This window comes from Aythya marila (assembly GCF_965140915.1).
Source record: "Aythya marila genome assembly, chromosome: 5".
Lineage (NCBI taxonomy): Eukaryota > Metazoa > Chordata > Aves > Anseriformes > Anatidae > Aythya > Aythya marila.
Window position 1 is genome coordinate 1834044 of NC_139046.1, and position 16435 is coordinate 1850478.

Consider the following 16435-nt stretch of genomic DNA (forward strand, 5'->3'; position numbering starts at 1 on the left):
CAAACATATTTTGCAAAGATTTTCCACCTTGAAGTGTTTCAAGCAGAATTTTAACCGTTTTTCTTAATTTGAAGTGTGAACAAAACCACAGCTGCATGAGGGCTTTCAGATCTTTTCACTTTCACACAGCTGAATCCAATCACATAATTAGAGTTAAACACAAAGTTTACCATTAAACCCACAGTGAAAAACTGTCTGACTATGAACTGGAGCTGTGCCTCATCTGACCCTGGAGTTTGTTCAGGTCAGACAGGCATTTTTTTCAGTTTTATTTTCTTTTGTGCAAGCACATGGGATACATTCACTGCAGTATGAACTTTTCATTTGTTTCCTCTTTTTCTATCAGCCCTAGTGACCAATTAAAGCAAAGCAAAATAGCATCTGTGTTTGCGCTTACCAGTTTTGACAGCAAGGGCATCCAACATGCATGAGATTAAGGGCTGCGCTATGTGCTAGATCTTCACCCCATGCACGCTGCTGACAAATCTTCCTCTGATATAGAGGCAGACTGAGTTAGACCTGAGTTTCCTCTTTCTTGCCATAGTATTGTAATTTATTTATTTACTTATTGTTAAGATATACAAGAGCAGCCCCATCTGACTTCAGTGGGAGCAGCCACAAGACTTCTGACCATAAAAGCTGCAGAATCTGCCCTGAAGTGCTCTGGTTTCTAGACCAGACTTCAGAAAAACTAGTCACTTCTTTCTAAGAGAGCATGGTAAGAAGTTCCCAAGAGGTTTACTTACAGTACACGTCCACCCGTATGGACTTTATGGCCGGCGAGCCCAAGCCGTTCTCGGCCTTGCAGTAGTAGCGGCCTCCTTGATGTCGCTGGATGTTGGCTATCCTCAGGGTTTCGTTGAAGACACTCGAGTCTTGAAATCTGTCAGAGGCACTTCCTGCTGTTTTGGTCCACCTGATCTGAGCAAGCACCAAAAAAGATTGTTACTTGAAGCCTGCAGTTTGGAAAAAAGAGCAGAGTCTAGATCTCATCGCTGACCTGGGAACCATGTGCACGGCAGCCAGGGCTTCACATTGGAGGTCCTGGGGAACCTCTCTGGAAAACTGAACAGCTCACACTTACAATCTAACACTTCATCCAAGAGCCCTGGGACTGTAATCTTGTCTTTATCAGCCTGTCTTAGAAATAGTTGATTACTTTTGATGGAAACACTACGCAAAGTAAATGCCACTAGCAGAGATGTGGAGAACAACTCAAGCCACCCTCAGTGACACAGCTGAAACAAGCTGCAGAAAAATTCCCTGTTAACAAACAGAGCTCACCAGAAGAGCCTGCTGTACTCTTGCACTGAACACAAATATATATATATATTTTTTTCTGAAATCATATTAATGAAAGATGAGGGCACATTGGAAAGCACCTTCGAAACAGCTGATGGGTTATCTTGGCAACCATAAAATCCAACCTGAAGCGCTCACTTGAAACCACAAATGATGAACACCCATTTCTTCAAGTTTTCTTTAATATCTTTTATACCAATTACAAATTCTTTTACTCTATCATTACTTGTAACGTGAAGGCTTTTTAAAGAGAGCTTTTCAATGTCAGAGCCACCAAAGTGCCCACACCAGCCCACTACAACCACAGCTGCCTTCCGAACACAGCTGTGCACGAGAGGCTCAGGTCCCACAGTGAAACACAGAGACCCTCTGGTACCGACTCGGTAAAAGCTGCACAGCCCCCTGAGCAAACAAGCAAAATTCAACTACTCCAGCAAGTTGCAAGGAACACACTTGGCTGTAAAGAAATCTCCAGGCAATGGGCCTAATATAATCCCCACTGCCATCACCCAACCTGCTCACCCCCAACTTCCAGCAGCGATGTGGGCTGACCAGCAGTCACTGAAAGCCTTTGGCATTTTATGTCCAGTGGGAATGCAAACCCGCTGTGAAAATTAGACATCAGCGACTTGTCATGTTAACCAGAAAACAGGCCCCAGGTGAAACTCCCTGGAATAAAGTGAATTCTTCCTCCTCCAGCTCCCTCTGAGGCTCAGACCGCCACCACCCTGCTGCTGCGGAACGGAGTCTTTTCAAAGGAATCAGAATAGAACAAAAGCGTGGGTCAGGAGTCATAGGAAAAAGCAACTGAAGTAGAAAGAAATAATAATTTGTATTAGAGGAAGATGGCAAATAAACTTACAGACAAACCACATTAGTGTGTGGAACCATCAGCACTGGCAGATCATTTATACACAGAAACAAATTTAAGGCTTTGTTTGAAAGACCTCTCTCTATTTAGGTTCTGCACTGCTGTAGTACCCACATTTTGTCAATTGATTCTCACCTTCAGCTACGTTTGTTAGGCTTACTGATTTGATGGGAGGTGACAGCAAAGTGGATATGGACACTGCCAACACCCAGGCGAGGTGAGCTGAGCCCCTGCCTGTAGCACTCGGTGCCGTCAGCTATTGTGTGCAGTGCACCAGACCTCCAAAGAGTCCCCAGGTACCTCTTGCTCTGTCAGGTCACACGGATTTGGTGGCCAGGACAGACAACATTTGATTCCAGACCAGAACCTATGCTTTAAGCAGTAGTTTTTTCCTGCATATCCAGGCCACAAATGGGATATTTGCATAAATATGAATTAATGTCTCGTGTGAAGCTTCTTGGAGCTGTCTCTTCTCACCCCCATCCGCTAATTCTGTTCCAGGATGAAGGCCAAATCTTCTACAGTCATTCACAAAAATGAGAATGACACAAGACAAGATAAATATTTGGCTATTAGTTCCCAAGCTGTGGTCTCCAAAGATGGTCCAGAGGTGATCAGATGATCAGAAAAGAAACATTTACACGCTGCTCTGATGGGATCTGCTGGGCAGGCTGCCTACCAAGCCACCTGGAGCTGACACTGGCCCAGTCTGTACAAGGCGTTGCAGCCTTGGTATGAAGCTGGGCATGTTGTGCCTCCAGCTCACAAGTGTGCAAGAAGTTGGGTGGCCCATGGTGGATGCCAAGGTGGCCCCAAGGTGTCTGGTCCATCTTGGTGGACACTGGCCAGGGCTGCTTTGTCTGGACGGAGGCCATTCCCTCAGGGGACACAGGCATTAAAGTTGCATCATAGCCAGTGTCAGGACCCCAGTAACCTGCACAGGAGCATGAAGAGGAAGAGGTCAGCCTTCCTCTCATCGGAAACTTCTCCTGGACAGGAGAGGTCTTCTACAAAAGGCATCAAAATGAAAAAAAATCATGACCAGCTGTAGCCTATGTAAATTCTTCTCCCCTTGAAATGAAGGCAGGTGTGAGCTCCAGAGGCTGAAATTAAAAAAATAATAATTCCAAAATGTTTTCTTCTCTTTCTGACTTGTTAAATTCATAAGCCTGAGTGGCTTTGCCCTCTTGCCAGGTGACCTGTATAACTCTCACATGGTTTTGCTGCTCTGGGATAAAGCAAATATGCCCAACTCCACGTTACAACGCTCAGCCTGCATGCAAGAGAGATGCTATTAGCACTGCTATATTTACCAGTCCCAATCTGTCTGTACTTCTATTATAAACTCTTGGCTCTTGGGCTTTTTAAATAATCCAAATAAATGTGCTGCAGAATAATTTTGGAACAAACAGTTTTCATGAGCTGCAGAATACAATTTCATCATGTATTTTTCAAATGCTTAAGTATCTTAAAACAGTGTTAAGATGCTCACTGAATCTCTTGCATGCTCTATTTCCCCATTTGTAATCGGAATTATAAAAACACCTCTGTTTGATTCTTAGCTGGAAAAAAAAAGTCAAAAAATGCCAAGATTTCTCTCTTCCTCCCGTTCCTGTCACACAAAATGTTTCAAGACATGGAATACAGCTTGTCCTGTCATAGACCATATAATCTAAGTAAGGCGTTGTATTATCAGCATCTATGTAACTGAAAAAATTATGTAATTTATTAAATATATAGAAGCATTTATTTAGGTACTATCACTTTCATCTTTTTTATAAATACAAAAGCCTTCCAACTCCCCCAAGTTTTAACATTGATGTAGTTATCTTCTCCTTTTTAGAAAGCATTTTAACAGGAACATGTTTGGCTGTAAACAAAAGTAGACTTTTCAGCTTTAAAAATACAAATATGCATATGTTTCAGTGGCAGGAAGAGCACTTATAACCAAGTAAATAGTTTTACAGTGTACGTAGAGATGCCTGAAGAATAAAAGAATAATTGACTCGATTTCCTCTTAAAAGATATTCCCCAGAAATGTCACTGGCCTGATTTCACTCAGTTCATTATTTACCTTAGCTTTAACACAACATACACATGAAAACACGCTGATCGATACCATGTTGTAAATTATTGCATGAGCTCTGAAGACAACTTTATATTATCTTAAAATAAATAATAATTTAAAAATATATTTTCAAAGGCAGTAGATTAAGTGAATGTCTCCATAGTTCAGACAGTGCAATATTTTCACAGAGGGTAGCACAAAACAATTGCTCATCCACGTGCGTTGTATCAGTGTTTGCTATTCATAAGCCCCCAGTTTCTAGCACAGAAGTAACCCTGCATGCTCTGGGTGCCTACTCACAGTGCAAATAATGCAGGAAGGCAATAACTGCTGTTTCACCAAGAAGTCAAAGCCATTTCCACTCATAATGCAAACTTTTAATTGAAAAGTTACATCTACCACTCCATGGCATAAGCAAATAACTAATATGACTAATACACATTAATCCATCACACAGATATGCTTCTGAACACATGCTTCCGAGGACACGGTTCCCCAGACACTCACTGTTACTCTCACTGTTGCTATTGCAGATTTGGAAATCCATCCACTGCCATTACTCTGCCATACGATCTGGGTCTTTAGTTAACAAAACCTTGCTTCGTTTTCTTGTAAAACAGGCGTAAGTCAAAGACTATTTATGAGCAATTCATTTAAAAATTATTCAGTCTTTAAAAACTGACAAAGTTATGACCCATCTAGTCATACCATGACCCATGTACTTGTCTGATTTGTACATGCCCATAAGTCCTCTGAACCATCACTAGCTTTGACAGTATTTTACTGGCTTAAGCAGATGCCCTGGGACACTCAGCCATATTTCACCCTACAGCTTCCATGTTCTCATTGAACCTTCCTGCAACTTGAGTAGGAATCACAGACTTCCCATTTTTCAACTAAAAATGCAGATTTGAAAAACTTCAGTAATATTGTGCTTGACTTTTCTCAGCTTCCACCAACTACTCCTGCTTCAAAAGAAAGCAGCAGATAAAAAACACATTTGACATTAAAAAAATCAAACACTTATGTTTTAAATATGGTCTTTGTCAAGAGAGTATTTATATGTATTATTGTATATATACATTAATATAAAGAAATAATTAATAAACAATAAAATATCTTTAAAATTATTTACTCCAGAACAAAATATTTCTCTTGGTTAAAAAAATAAAAATAAAAAAGAAAGAGAGAGAGAAAGAAATAAAATTAACAATAAAATCAAGGCAGCCAAGCATCAAATTCCTAAAAAATCTGTCTTTTTAGGGTCTGGATTGGAATATACTGAGTGAGTGCCTTCATCACCTAGACACAGGGAGTGAAGGGAGGAGCAGCCAATGCTGCTGCAGAACCAAGTGCAAGGGAAATATCCTTTACATATATACACATATGTGTATATATATATACACGCATATATTCCAACAAGTAATCCTAAAAGAAGAGAGATTTCCAGGCCACGATACACAGCAGGCACCTGCTCAAACACTGCCCTGTCCCAAAGGTAGCACTGTTTTAATCAGAGATGCTTTGGCAGTACCAGAGGTTGCTTTTTAAGCCACCATTCAACATTTTCGATAGATTTAGCAAGGCATCTTTTCATTCTTCCTTGGAAACAGCTGACAGAAAATGAAGTCTTAACAGTCTTTTTTGTGTATTGCAACCCTGATGTCTAACACAGATAGGGTGAGTAAATACATGCCTTAAAATATAGTTAGAGCCAGGGCTGGGGGCTCGTACTGCGCTCCGCTGCCATTGATTGAAGTCACTGCCCTCTGACATCGCTGAGAAAACAAGGATGAGGAGAATCTCCTGATCACTGCTAAAATCCCCAAATCCCTGCCTGAGATTAAAGTCCTCCTTTGTATGCCAACAGCTGTAAGAGAGCTCTTTGCGCAACTTCACTGGGATGTGTGCAACATTTCTTCATGCCCAAAGATATCTGAGCCTTTGGAAAAAGCTATCTTAAAAATAACCCCAGAGGAACAAAAAATATCCCCTCAGCTTGTTTATCCACTAGATTAATTTTGTTCTTAGGGAAGCAATGGTTGGGGCAGCAGCTACTGAAAGCAAGAAGCACACACCTTCGTGATAAACAGAGAGGACATTACGTGATGGCTCTTTTTAGGCTGGGAAGGAGAAAGTGACTTCTTCACCTTCAATTAAAACAAACTGTCTGAAGCAGATTTCAGTGTATGAAACTCCCTGATCTTCTTCAATCTATACAGTGGAGATATGAGCTCACTGCACTTGGAACATACTTTAACCCCAAACTGCCTTTTTTCCCCCAAGCTCCTCCTTTCTATTGCAGAGCCAAATGACTGCGAGGCAGATGTCAGCCACCACTGTGGGAGCAGCAAGGATGGGGTTTGCACCACGCTTACACAGCACAGGTTTTACAGCCAAGAGTGATTTAGAATCACAGATTACCCCGATTTGGAAAGGACCCACAAGGATCATCAAGTCTGGCTCCTGAGACTTGGATTACCTTGGACAGGTCTAGAAAACTGTTATCAGTGAGAAACAAGATGCAGAACTGGAGGGTCTTTGCTTTCCAATATATTTCTTCTAACTCCTGAGAGTCAGATTCTTGATAATCATGAGAAACAGGTTTTTTGAAGCATTTAAAGTTTAGTGTTTTTTTTTTCCTCCCCTCTGCCCTGTGCCTTAAATAGCTGGCTGTACTGATTACTGGTGGTTGCGTGCAGGCGAGTCTAGTTTATGCATTTATACGTTTATGCCAGTGTAGAGTGGAGGAGCAATTTGTTCGGCATCAAAAGGCTTGATTACTTCTGACTTGTTCAGCTCCATGGTTTCTGCTCAGAACTGCTCAAAGTCCTTGGAATGATGGCCATCAATCACCAGGCTGCTCCAACAGCACCTGGTTTGGATGGGAGCTGTCCCATTCGTGTCCAGGGAAACACTTCTGCAAGGACAATTAATGGGGACAGTCAGACCACATCCGTACCTCCCAGGGCTCCCTTATGTTTTGCCCCTAATCCCCTAAAGCAAACCACGGCTGTCCCTGCACCAGGCCCACAAGGCGGGAGATACAGCACTGATCTAACCCACCACCACTCAGCAGGACTCCACTTTTACTCCACCAAATCTTCCAGGCATTCACCAGCTCATCCTCACCACGTCTGCATGCCTCAATTACGGGATTAGCGACACATATGGATAAATAACACGGGTGGGGGGCGTTGAGTTTTGATTCATAGTAAAACAGGGGCGGCATGATGCACCATGCCCAGTGAGACAGAGGGTACAAACCATCTGACTTTACTGGAATAGACATCGCTATGGGCTAAGAGTATGCTACAGTGCTATGAAAACTTCTCTTTGTTTCATATGGCAGTGTCTGAAATAGTGGGCATGAAAAGGGCTTCAGGTAAAAGCACTGCTGATTGTCTAAAAACTTCTTACGAGGCATATTGAGAGTGGCACAACAGCCGATTCCAAGCACACATCCTTCCTGTCAAAAATGACAACTCCCTGCCTTTGGCAGGGCCAGAAAGCTGTGAGGAACCAAACACAGGGCTGAAGAGCCTTTGATTTCCAGATGTATTTCTTCAAATCTGCAGAAGCTGAGGTGCAGTCACCTGGGGAAATCAAGCACCAGGACTGCTCAAACTTCACAGTTACACCAGAGAGAAAACTGAGTGCTGCCCACAGGAAACAGGTACGTGACCAGTGACTTCCAGGGGAGAGCCTGGGTGCTCGTATTTACACACACACTAACGCTTCACTGGGTTGACATGAAGAAACACGATTTTCTCATTTAAAACATCTATGACAACTGTTAACATGCAGCACATCATCGGTTCTGATTCAGTGCCAGAGATCACAGAAGAAATTATTTTCCAGCTCAATTGCTATAACACGAGGAAAAATAAGTTCCTAGTAAGTTCTAACACAGGAAAAATTGAGGTTGTTAATTACAGAGAATGTAAGTGCCAAACCCATGAAATTATAAGCAACCAGGTCCTGCAAGAAGAATTTCCATGCTTTTTCCATAGTTTACTTTAGTCCAAAACATGGCAGGCATGGCAATGCCGTGAGTAGAGGCTGCACTGAGGATTGCTTCTGACGTTAAAATGCTAGCCTACAGCACTCAAGGAGTTAAGAATAACTGAAGACACCCTGAAATCTGGTTATGTAAGAAAACTAAATGTAGACTAACTACCCCTTCACCTCTGAACTTCCTGCATTTCTGCAAGACAGATATTTCCTATTTTATACCTAAAGCCAACTTACCCAGGAGTTTCCCAAGGCCCATCAGCGTAACTTGGAGTTTTGTACGAACTGACCTCCTGTACAGAAATGGTTCATCTCACAGGTACACGGAACAAAATGCAGCTCCCCCAGCAGCACAGAAACTGAGGTCATCATACTGAGAAATGTCCCCAGCAATGATTTAACACCACCGCAACCTCCCAGCCCCGCAGACCGAGCCACCCACCCGTGGTGGGGCCGGGTGCCAACAAGCCTCAAACAGCCACTGAAGAAAACTGGGAGGCTGGAATGTTGCTGCTTAGTCTGAGGACAGAAAACAATCTTATGTGTAATGATGGGATAACACACTTCTTGAGCAGTCTGAAGTAATTTCTAATTGCTATTAGCACTAATAGGAAGCTCCCAGACGTGAAGGAATAGCTGCCCAATGAAGCCCAAAGCTGGCAGCAAAGCCAAGCTCTGGTACGGAAGATCCTGTTGTTACACTTGCTGCACCTTTCCCCTCAGGGCTGGAAGCAGAAAGACTACCATAAATGCTGCAAAAGCATTTGTGGAGCCTTCCCACAGCATGGCTCAGCACCTATGAACTGTGGAGCAGGGCCCATAGGTGAGCCACAAGGCAGCAGTGATGTGCTACAGCACAGACAGGGCACTCCAGGCCTACACAGAGGAGTAAGGTAAGGAAAGAGAGGCTCAAAGAAACTCATTTTTTCAAAGAAACTACATTTCTGACACAGTTGTTCCAATGCTACAAGTTGCAGGGCAGCAAAGCTGACTTCACTGCTGTGAAAAGGCTCGTGTCAAAGTTGTCCCACCCAACCTCAGGTGTCGCATAGCTAACACGCCCAAACACCAAGAGTAGGAGTGCTGACTTTCAATGTGTAGAGGAAGGATTGCTTACATTCAAAGGCTTACATTCAAAGGATTACTTACGTTCAAAGGGTGAAAGCCTAAAGATTGACTGTACGTAAATGAAGAAAGTTTAAGTGAACTATTTAATAGGAAATTATTGAGCGGATCCTGAACAAAAGAATATTGCAGCTACTTGGTAAAAGCAATGTGCTATAGATAGCTATAAGATGCTGCTTGAGCTATCTAAAGCAAGATCTTGCTTGAGATAAGCAAGATCCTATAGCAGTCCGGGTTTCTTTGTGAAAAGGTAGTATATCTGGGGAGACATCTAGATATACTTTCTCAGAACATCTCTGAGTAACCTGCTAAATGATTAATTGCAGCCATTTATCCTACTTTGACTATAATGTTTTTCCTTATGATTTTAAGAGCTTTCACTGCTTCAAAAAATGTGCACTTTCATACCGAATAATCAATGTACATTTTACTATAAATATCACTGAAAGAGGGAGGTTTTTTTCCAACCTGCATGGCAACAGAGCAACGAGAAGGGCTGAGTGCAATCAATTTCATGGAGCCTTGTTTCCACTGAGGTCGGTACCGTCTTAAAATTGTCGACAGTTGCAGGACATACAAGGGCCTTGCACGGTTTGGCATTCCTGATGAGAAATTATTCACTGTCCATCAAATGAATTATTCAGTGGGTTTCATGAAAAGATCCAAAGATGTGTGAATGATATGTTTTTTATTATTCTCTCAAGATTTTTATTCAGCAGCATTAACTTGCTTCAAAATGAAATATAACTTCACCTTCATAATAAAGAACATAATCTAAGGGCAGAACGAGGCAGACGGCCCCATTTGAATTCTCAGTTATTAATTTTTATGCTGGCCTTCCAACATTGGTATACTATGTTAAATACGCAGAGCCATAAATACAGCCTCATAACTTGGAATGCATGGAAATTCATTCACTCTGCTTCCCCAAAGGTTCAAAGGCAAATAAACACATTTCACTTTGCAACTTTTAGTTAGGCACAGACTTTGTTTTCAAACAAAACTTGGTTTTCACAGCCGAAGTCAGGTGTAAGTGAACCCACAGGAGCTCCCAGAGCTGCCTGTGGGCAAAGGGTAGGTGTCTGGAGGCCGGTCCTTGGATGAGCTGCAGGGAAAGGAGCCAGATCCGTGAGGGCAGGGAGCAGGGATCTCCCCCAGCCACCTGCCCCATGCCAACTCCACCACTACTCCCAACTGCTTGACTGCAAAGCTGAGAGATTTCCTGGTGCTACAAAGCAGGAAATAATCAGATGGATGATAAGTTCACGTTATCTCTACCTGGATCTGCTACCACTGCCCTCAGAATACAGCCTAAGGCGAGGGCCCCACTCTGAGGGTCAGACTGCCAGGAAGGTGTTGAAGAATGGGCAAGGGTACAGAGCAAAGGCATGGTACTCATTAAAGTCACAGAAATGTGCTCCAGAGTGCCTGTCACATCAGCTCAGACATTTTAAATATCAAGTGAAAAGTCAGGGAGAAGCAATCAACATCTTCAGAACATACGTGAGGGACTGAACTTTGACACCAGATCAGTTTTCACCATTAGAGGCAAAGTCAAACTGACAGTAATGGCATTAGACAGATTCCCCCACATCCAACTTAAGATGTTTACACACGGGATGTTTTATCCATGACGTTCCACTCAGCCAAAGTCAGCAGTGCCCAAGGACCCTTCTAGGAGTGCTGGGGTCTCAGCACAGGGATGTGAACTCCGTTCTCCATCAAGAACCACCTCTGTAGACCCCACGCCACCCACTTCATCTGCTGCTGGACCCCCATCACCCAGCACTTCTGCTCAGCTGCCACAATGGGAACCCATGCACCATCCTCACAGCATCCACAGCCAGAGGAACCTATAACCTTACCCTAAACAACTTCTTCTAGCCCAGTTTTTTAAGCAACGAGTCTTAAGTGCTAGGTGGCTGCTATTCTCCCCAGCAGGACCTTTTGGAGCCCAGTGAGGGGCTTCACCCAAGTGAGCCTGAGCACAAGGCCAGCCCTGAAGTGACATGTCCCACTGCTCCTGGTGCCTAGAGGGGGACGGGATGTGGGGTTGTTAGCAGAGGATGGAGGTCTGGGGACACAAGAAGTGCTGGGAAGCCAAAAGCCACCAGCCACTCTTTGCAGAACTGCTCGTCCCCCTCGAGAGCAAAAAGGCATAAAACCATGTTTGTCATTAACTCAGGAGACTGGAGTCTAAACAGAGAAAGGACAAGCTGTCTACTAAACAGGGGGTTTCTACTTTAAAGTCAGTCTTCATAACAGAATTGCATTTTAAATTGACAAAGGCATCTGGAAACCCAGGCATTTTTAAATTGATGCTCCCCCCCTGCTTTTTAACCATCCTTTCAGGTATTGCTATTACACTTCTACTCTTGAGCTCTGTCCATTTTACTTCCCTGCAAGACCCCAGGGAGAAACCCAAGCATCCAGGAGAGGCAGCTTTACAGTGCACAGCCCAGAGGCTGTCAGGCTTACAACAAGTAAACTGATAAAGGCAGAAGGAAATGTTTCTCTTCTCGTCTTTCAGTAATACAAATCTTGACTACTGCCTGCGCCAATGATCAGGGGAGATATTTTCGGGCAGACGTGCAGCCTTGACTGACTGACAAGTGTCACAAATTAATATATATGCAAATAAGAAAACAAAAGCAGCAGCTACTGACGCCAGCACGGCTGCACGCGTGGCGAAAATAGAATTGCAATCGAATGCTATTTCTGTGCAGATGGCGGATGCCACGAGACAGACCGACATACTTCCAGCACAACTGAGCCAAAGGGAAAGAAAAATGCACTCATTTCCTGCTGTGTGTGAAGCGGCCGGCCAGCCTTGTAGCCAGAGCATGCCTGCACCTCCTGAGGCTTCAGCACATGGCGTCCTGGGTGCTCAATTCCCCCAGCCCTGCCACCCTTCCACCAGCCCAGCTCGGGTCTGCAGGGCCAGAAGTGCCCCCGACTGCCACTGCGCCAACCCAGGCATGGTTTTGGCCCACCTCTGCTTCGGCAAATTAAATCCACTTAACTGAACATCATAAACCACCGGGCCTAAATGGCTCTTTTTCCACTACATTGTCTTCTGCAAATAGCACCGAGGTTATTGATTTCCTGCGATGCAATATCAGTATGTTTACTTAAACTAGTTCCCATTTTAAAAACTTCATAAATCGTAATCCAGGGAAGTCATGCTGTATTTCAGACACCACCGATATGTAGCCTTGGTGCATGAAGAGACTCTGAGGAAAATCCCGTCTAAATACCAAATGCTGACGACCAGCAGGTTCTAATTCCACATCCACGTTGGACCTTACCAACGTTTCCTACAGCATTGCCTGCATGGCATCCTGCTGAGATTAAACATGAACACCCACCTCATTTCCAGACAGCTTTTTGAATTAAGCCACAATCTCTGGGATCCAGTAACGTTAACCGTAACGCATTTTCTTTTCACGGGAACCAACGCTCACGCATGCTGAACGACACCTGGAAAACTCATCGAGCTAAGACTGAATGTGAGATCCTGAGATTTGACTTGTTTTAGCTGTGATGACAAAGAAAGGAAATGACATTTTATTTTGTTTGAAAGGTGGGAGAATTGGGGAAAAGGTGGGTAGCAGGGAGAGAAGGGAAAATAGAAGAAATCTTGAAAAGAGAGAGCTGGCAGCTCAGTGGAGCAGACGGCTTAGTATGAAATGCTATCAGCAAGGTTTAAGAGGAGAAAAGATCAGCAGATGTTGAGTGCAAGCCACAGATACTGCATCAAGCCCATGATTTCTTGTAACGTAAAAAATGGAGGCAATGACTGAAATTATCAAACAAGTTTGGTGCTTCTTTAAAAATGTATTTATTGTGATTTGTTTTGTTTTGTTTTATGAACACATTTTTCTTTCCACATCCAACTTATCATTTTGGTGCATGGATAGCCATCACAAATTATTAACCATCATGAGATCATGAAGACCAGGGGTCTAAAGTGATTCAAGAAGAGAGGATATTCATTCACAGAAATTATACCTATTCATGCCTAGTTCAGACAGTCATCGGTTTCAACCTTTCCATCAGGATATCCCAAAATATCAGACTGTCAGAGGCTGGAAGACTGAACACATCCTGCCTGTAGACCCTAGGTGCTGGACAGGAGAGAGGACAAGGGACAGCTCAGCCAGGATGGAAGTTCCTGGGTTTCAGTTTGAAAACCCCAGTAGCAGACACCAGAAAATGTCTGCGTTTCCACATCATTTCTGTGTACGTATCTTTTGTTTGTCTCAGAGGATGAGGAAGTGGCAAAGTCTCCTTCAGCCAGTGAAGGAGTCTCAAAAAGGTTCATTAAACAACGTTAGGAAAGGACTGAGTCTCTGCAGTCCTGCACCTGGAAGAGCTGATAAGGATTCTGCAAGACCTTTGCTCAGGGAAATGAAGTTGAGCACCTGTTTGAATCCTACTGACACTTTGAGATTATAGCTTATCTTCTAATCAGAACCCAACAAGGAGAAAATGGATCAAAAATCCAGTAATCACAAATAGCATCATTCATGTCTAGTTGAGTTTTCTTGGCACACCTTTAAATGACTCCCACAAGTGCCAACGAAAGGGATCTGGGAACAGTTCCCACATACCAACAGAACTGCGAACAGACATTAATTGAAAAAAGAACCTAGTTCAGCTTGCAATGAGGAATAAAAGGGCAGGGTTAAGGGAGCAGATCTATAGAGCAAAGGCTGAGGAAAAACCCCCAATATCAAACAACAACGAGTAAAGATTTCCAAAGTGAAGATACCATCAGATCAGTATTTAAAACCAGGAAAGTTGATAGCACAAGGAAGAGGAGCTACAGCCATTTATTCAGCCATTTATGAACATGATCAATTCCCAAAAGCTCCTGTGCACTGAGGAGTTTAATGAGGCTTTAGACATTGCACTACATGTTTATTGCTCAAGCCCTAACCCACTTTTGGAGCTGGAAAGGGCGTGCGGGGCAAGCTGGTGCCTGGGGGCTGGTGGGGTGGTGCAGTGAGCCCACCCCGCAGCCCCAGTAGGGTTCTGAGGCCACCACGAGCACGTGGTTCTTGGTCTATTAAAGTTGCGCTGTGGCATTAAAATAGAAGCTTTGAGCTCAATTAGCCCTGAGCTTTCCCTTCCTTCTATATTAAGACACCACAATTATGAATATAAAACTTTTCCTCCCTCAAAAGCCCACACCCCAATGAATCACCAAAATCTACCCAAGGACTCCGAAAATCACTGCCAGAGACCAAGAGAGCCGCAACAATTACAGAACAGCTTTTTGGGTTGCTTAAATTTTCAACATCTTTTTACGAGGAAACCACAAAACAGAAGAGGCAGCTGAACTAAGCTGCCTTCCACCCAAAGTTACATGGCAAAGCCTTCTCTGGCTATACTCGGCTGGCTGGCTCTCAGGGTTGTCAGCCTGGAAGGGTTATTATTTATTTTTTTATTGTGATTTTACTTTCTTTGGATGGTGTGCAAATTTCCTTGATTTTACAAGAGATTTTTAGTTAATTATGTATTTACCTAGTTAGCATAATTGTCTTCAATTATGTAATTAGTGTTCATATGTGTAATCATTTGAACATGTAATTATATCTAATTACACCATTAAAACGTGCAAGTCATAAATATCTTTATCATTTTGATTGATAGACATACAGGGAGAAAAAAAAAACTCACTTGTTATTTTTATCTCCTGGATCCCGAAATCTGCAAGAGTAAGAGGATTCAGCCTGCAATGTTGCTGTAATTATTTACAAGGACCCATCAAGACTACACCAAGGTTATCCTTCCCAAGCAGAGGTAGAAGGAGTCAGCCCACTCAGAAAGAAGGAGCAGTCACCCAGCGTAGCAGAACTTCTGTGGTAAAAATGCTTACAAGAATAATCTGGGAATCACTTTTTTTGGTGGCTAATTATGAACTTGCTGTTATGCAGAACAACGGCAGCCTCCTCGGTGGATGGCTTTTGCATCCTAGAAAGGAATTTTAAAGCTCTGTGTACTTTTAAGCCACCTCAAAGACAACCTATCATAAAATCGCAGAATATCCCGACTTAGAAGGGACTCGCAAGGATCATCCAAGCCAAGCTCCACACAGCACCACCCAAAAATCAGACCCCAGTGCCTGACCACCTCTGGGTGCAGACCCTTTCCCTAACCCTCAGCCTGACCCTCCCCTGTCCCAGCTCCATGCCGTCACCTCGGGTCCTGTCAGTGTCCCCAGAGAGCAGAGCTCAGCGCCTGCCCCTCTGCTCCCCCATTTCCTCACATCATTCCTTCGTCCTTTGCCCACTCACTCTCTGTATTCTCTCCATTGTGGAAGTTCCTTTTTCTACCCCAGCGCTGCCTGAAGTGATTAAGTTCAGTTTTGTGCAGCATCTCTGGTCTAAGCTTGTTTTCTGTATCTAAATTAGTACCTGAAAGGCGCCGGCATGTCAACTGGCAATACCCCATGGCAGCTCCTTCCTGCTCTGGTGCCAGATTTGGGTGTTATTAATGCTGCAGGCACCTCCCGTTCAAAAACTCCATGGTGTTTCAAGGAACAGCCTCATGCACGCACCTGAAACACGCTCCCAATGGTTAATACAAAGCCTAGCAATATTACCTGGAAGGTGCTTCCTAACCAATATAACCACACGTAACAGCTCCATGACATTTTTAGTTTTGTCCCCCCCAGTGGCTGCCACCTTTTATGCTGTGCATAAACCCCGCAGTACAGTATGAGGCCGGGTACCTGGTGAATACCAAATGAATTAGGACAGCATCAGCTGAGTCTTCTTGTAACTGCTTTTGGCTGGAAAGGCAAACATTTGCACACAGATTAAATAGTTAAGCTTATTTGAAGTTCAGCTCCTCTTCTGCAGGTTCAGATTTCTTTTCTTTTTTACAATAAAAAACTGTTTCTTAAAAACAACAACCCCCCCAAAAAATGCATGTGCCTAAGCTGACTACAAGGGCTGGAGAGGGGGCACGAAGCCCAACAACAGCTCACACAACAGCTCTTCAGCTCCTCTGAGGAGCAGGCCATGATTACAGAGCATCCTTCAGCA

The 16435-nt window shown here is 43.5% G+C and overlaps 1 protein-coding gene across 1 annotated transcript in view; it reads right to left on the reverse strand.

The window, feature by feature from the left end:
* The window catches only part of MDGA2 (MAM domain containing glycosylphosphatidylinositol anchor 2), a 327024-nt gene that overhangs the window by 196836 nt on the left and 113753 nt on the right, over positions 1-16435 (reverse strand). Inside the window, exon 3 of the mRNA XM_082761709.1 lies at positions 747-921. Within this exon, the coding sequence (XP_082617835.1) occupies positions 747-921 (175 nt within the window). The remainder of the gene's footprint in view (positions 1-746; positions 922-16435) is intronic.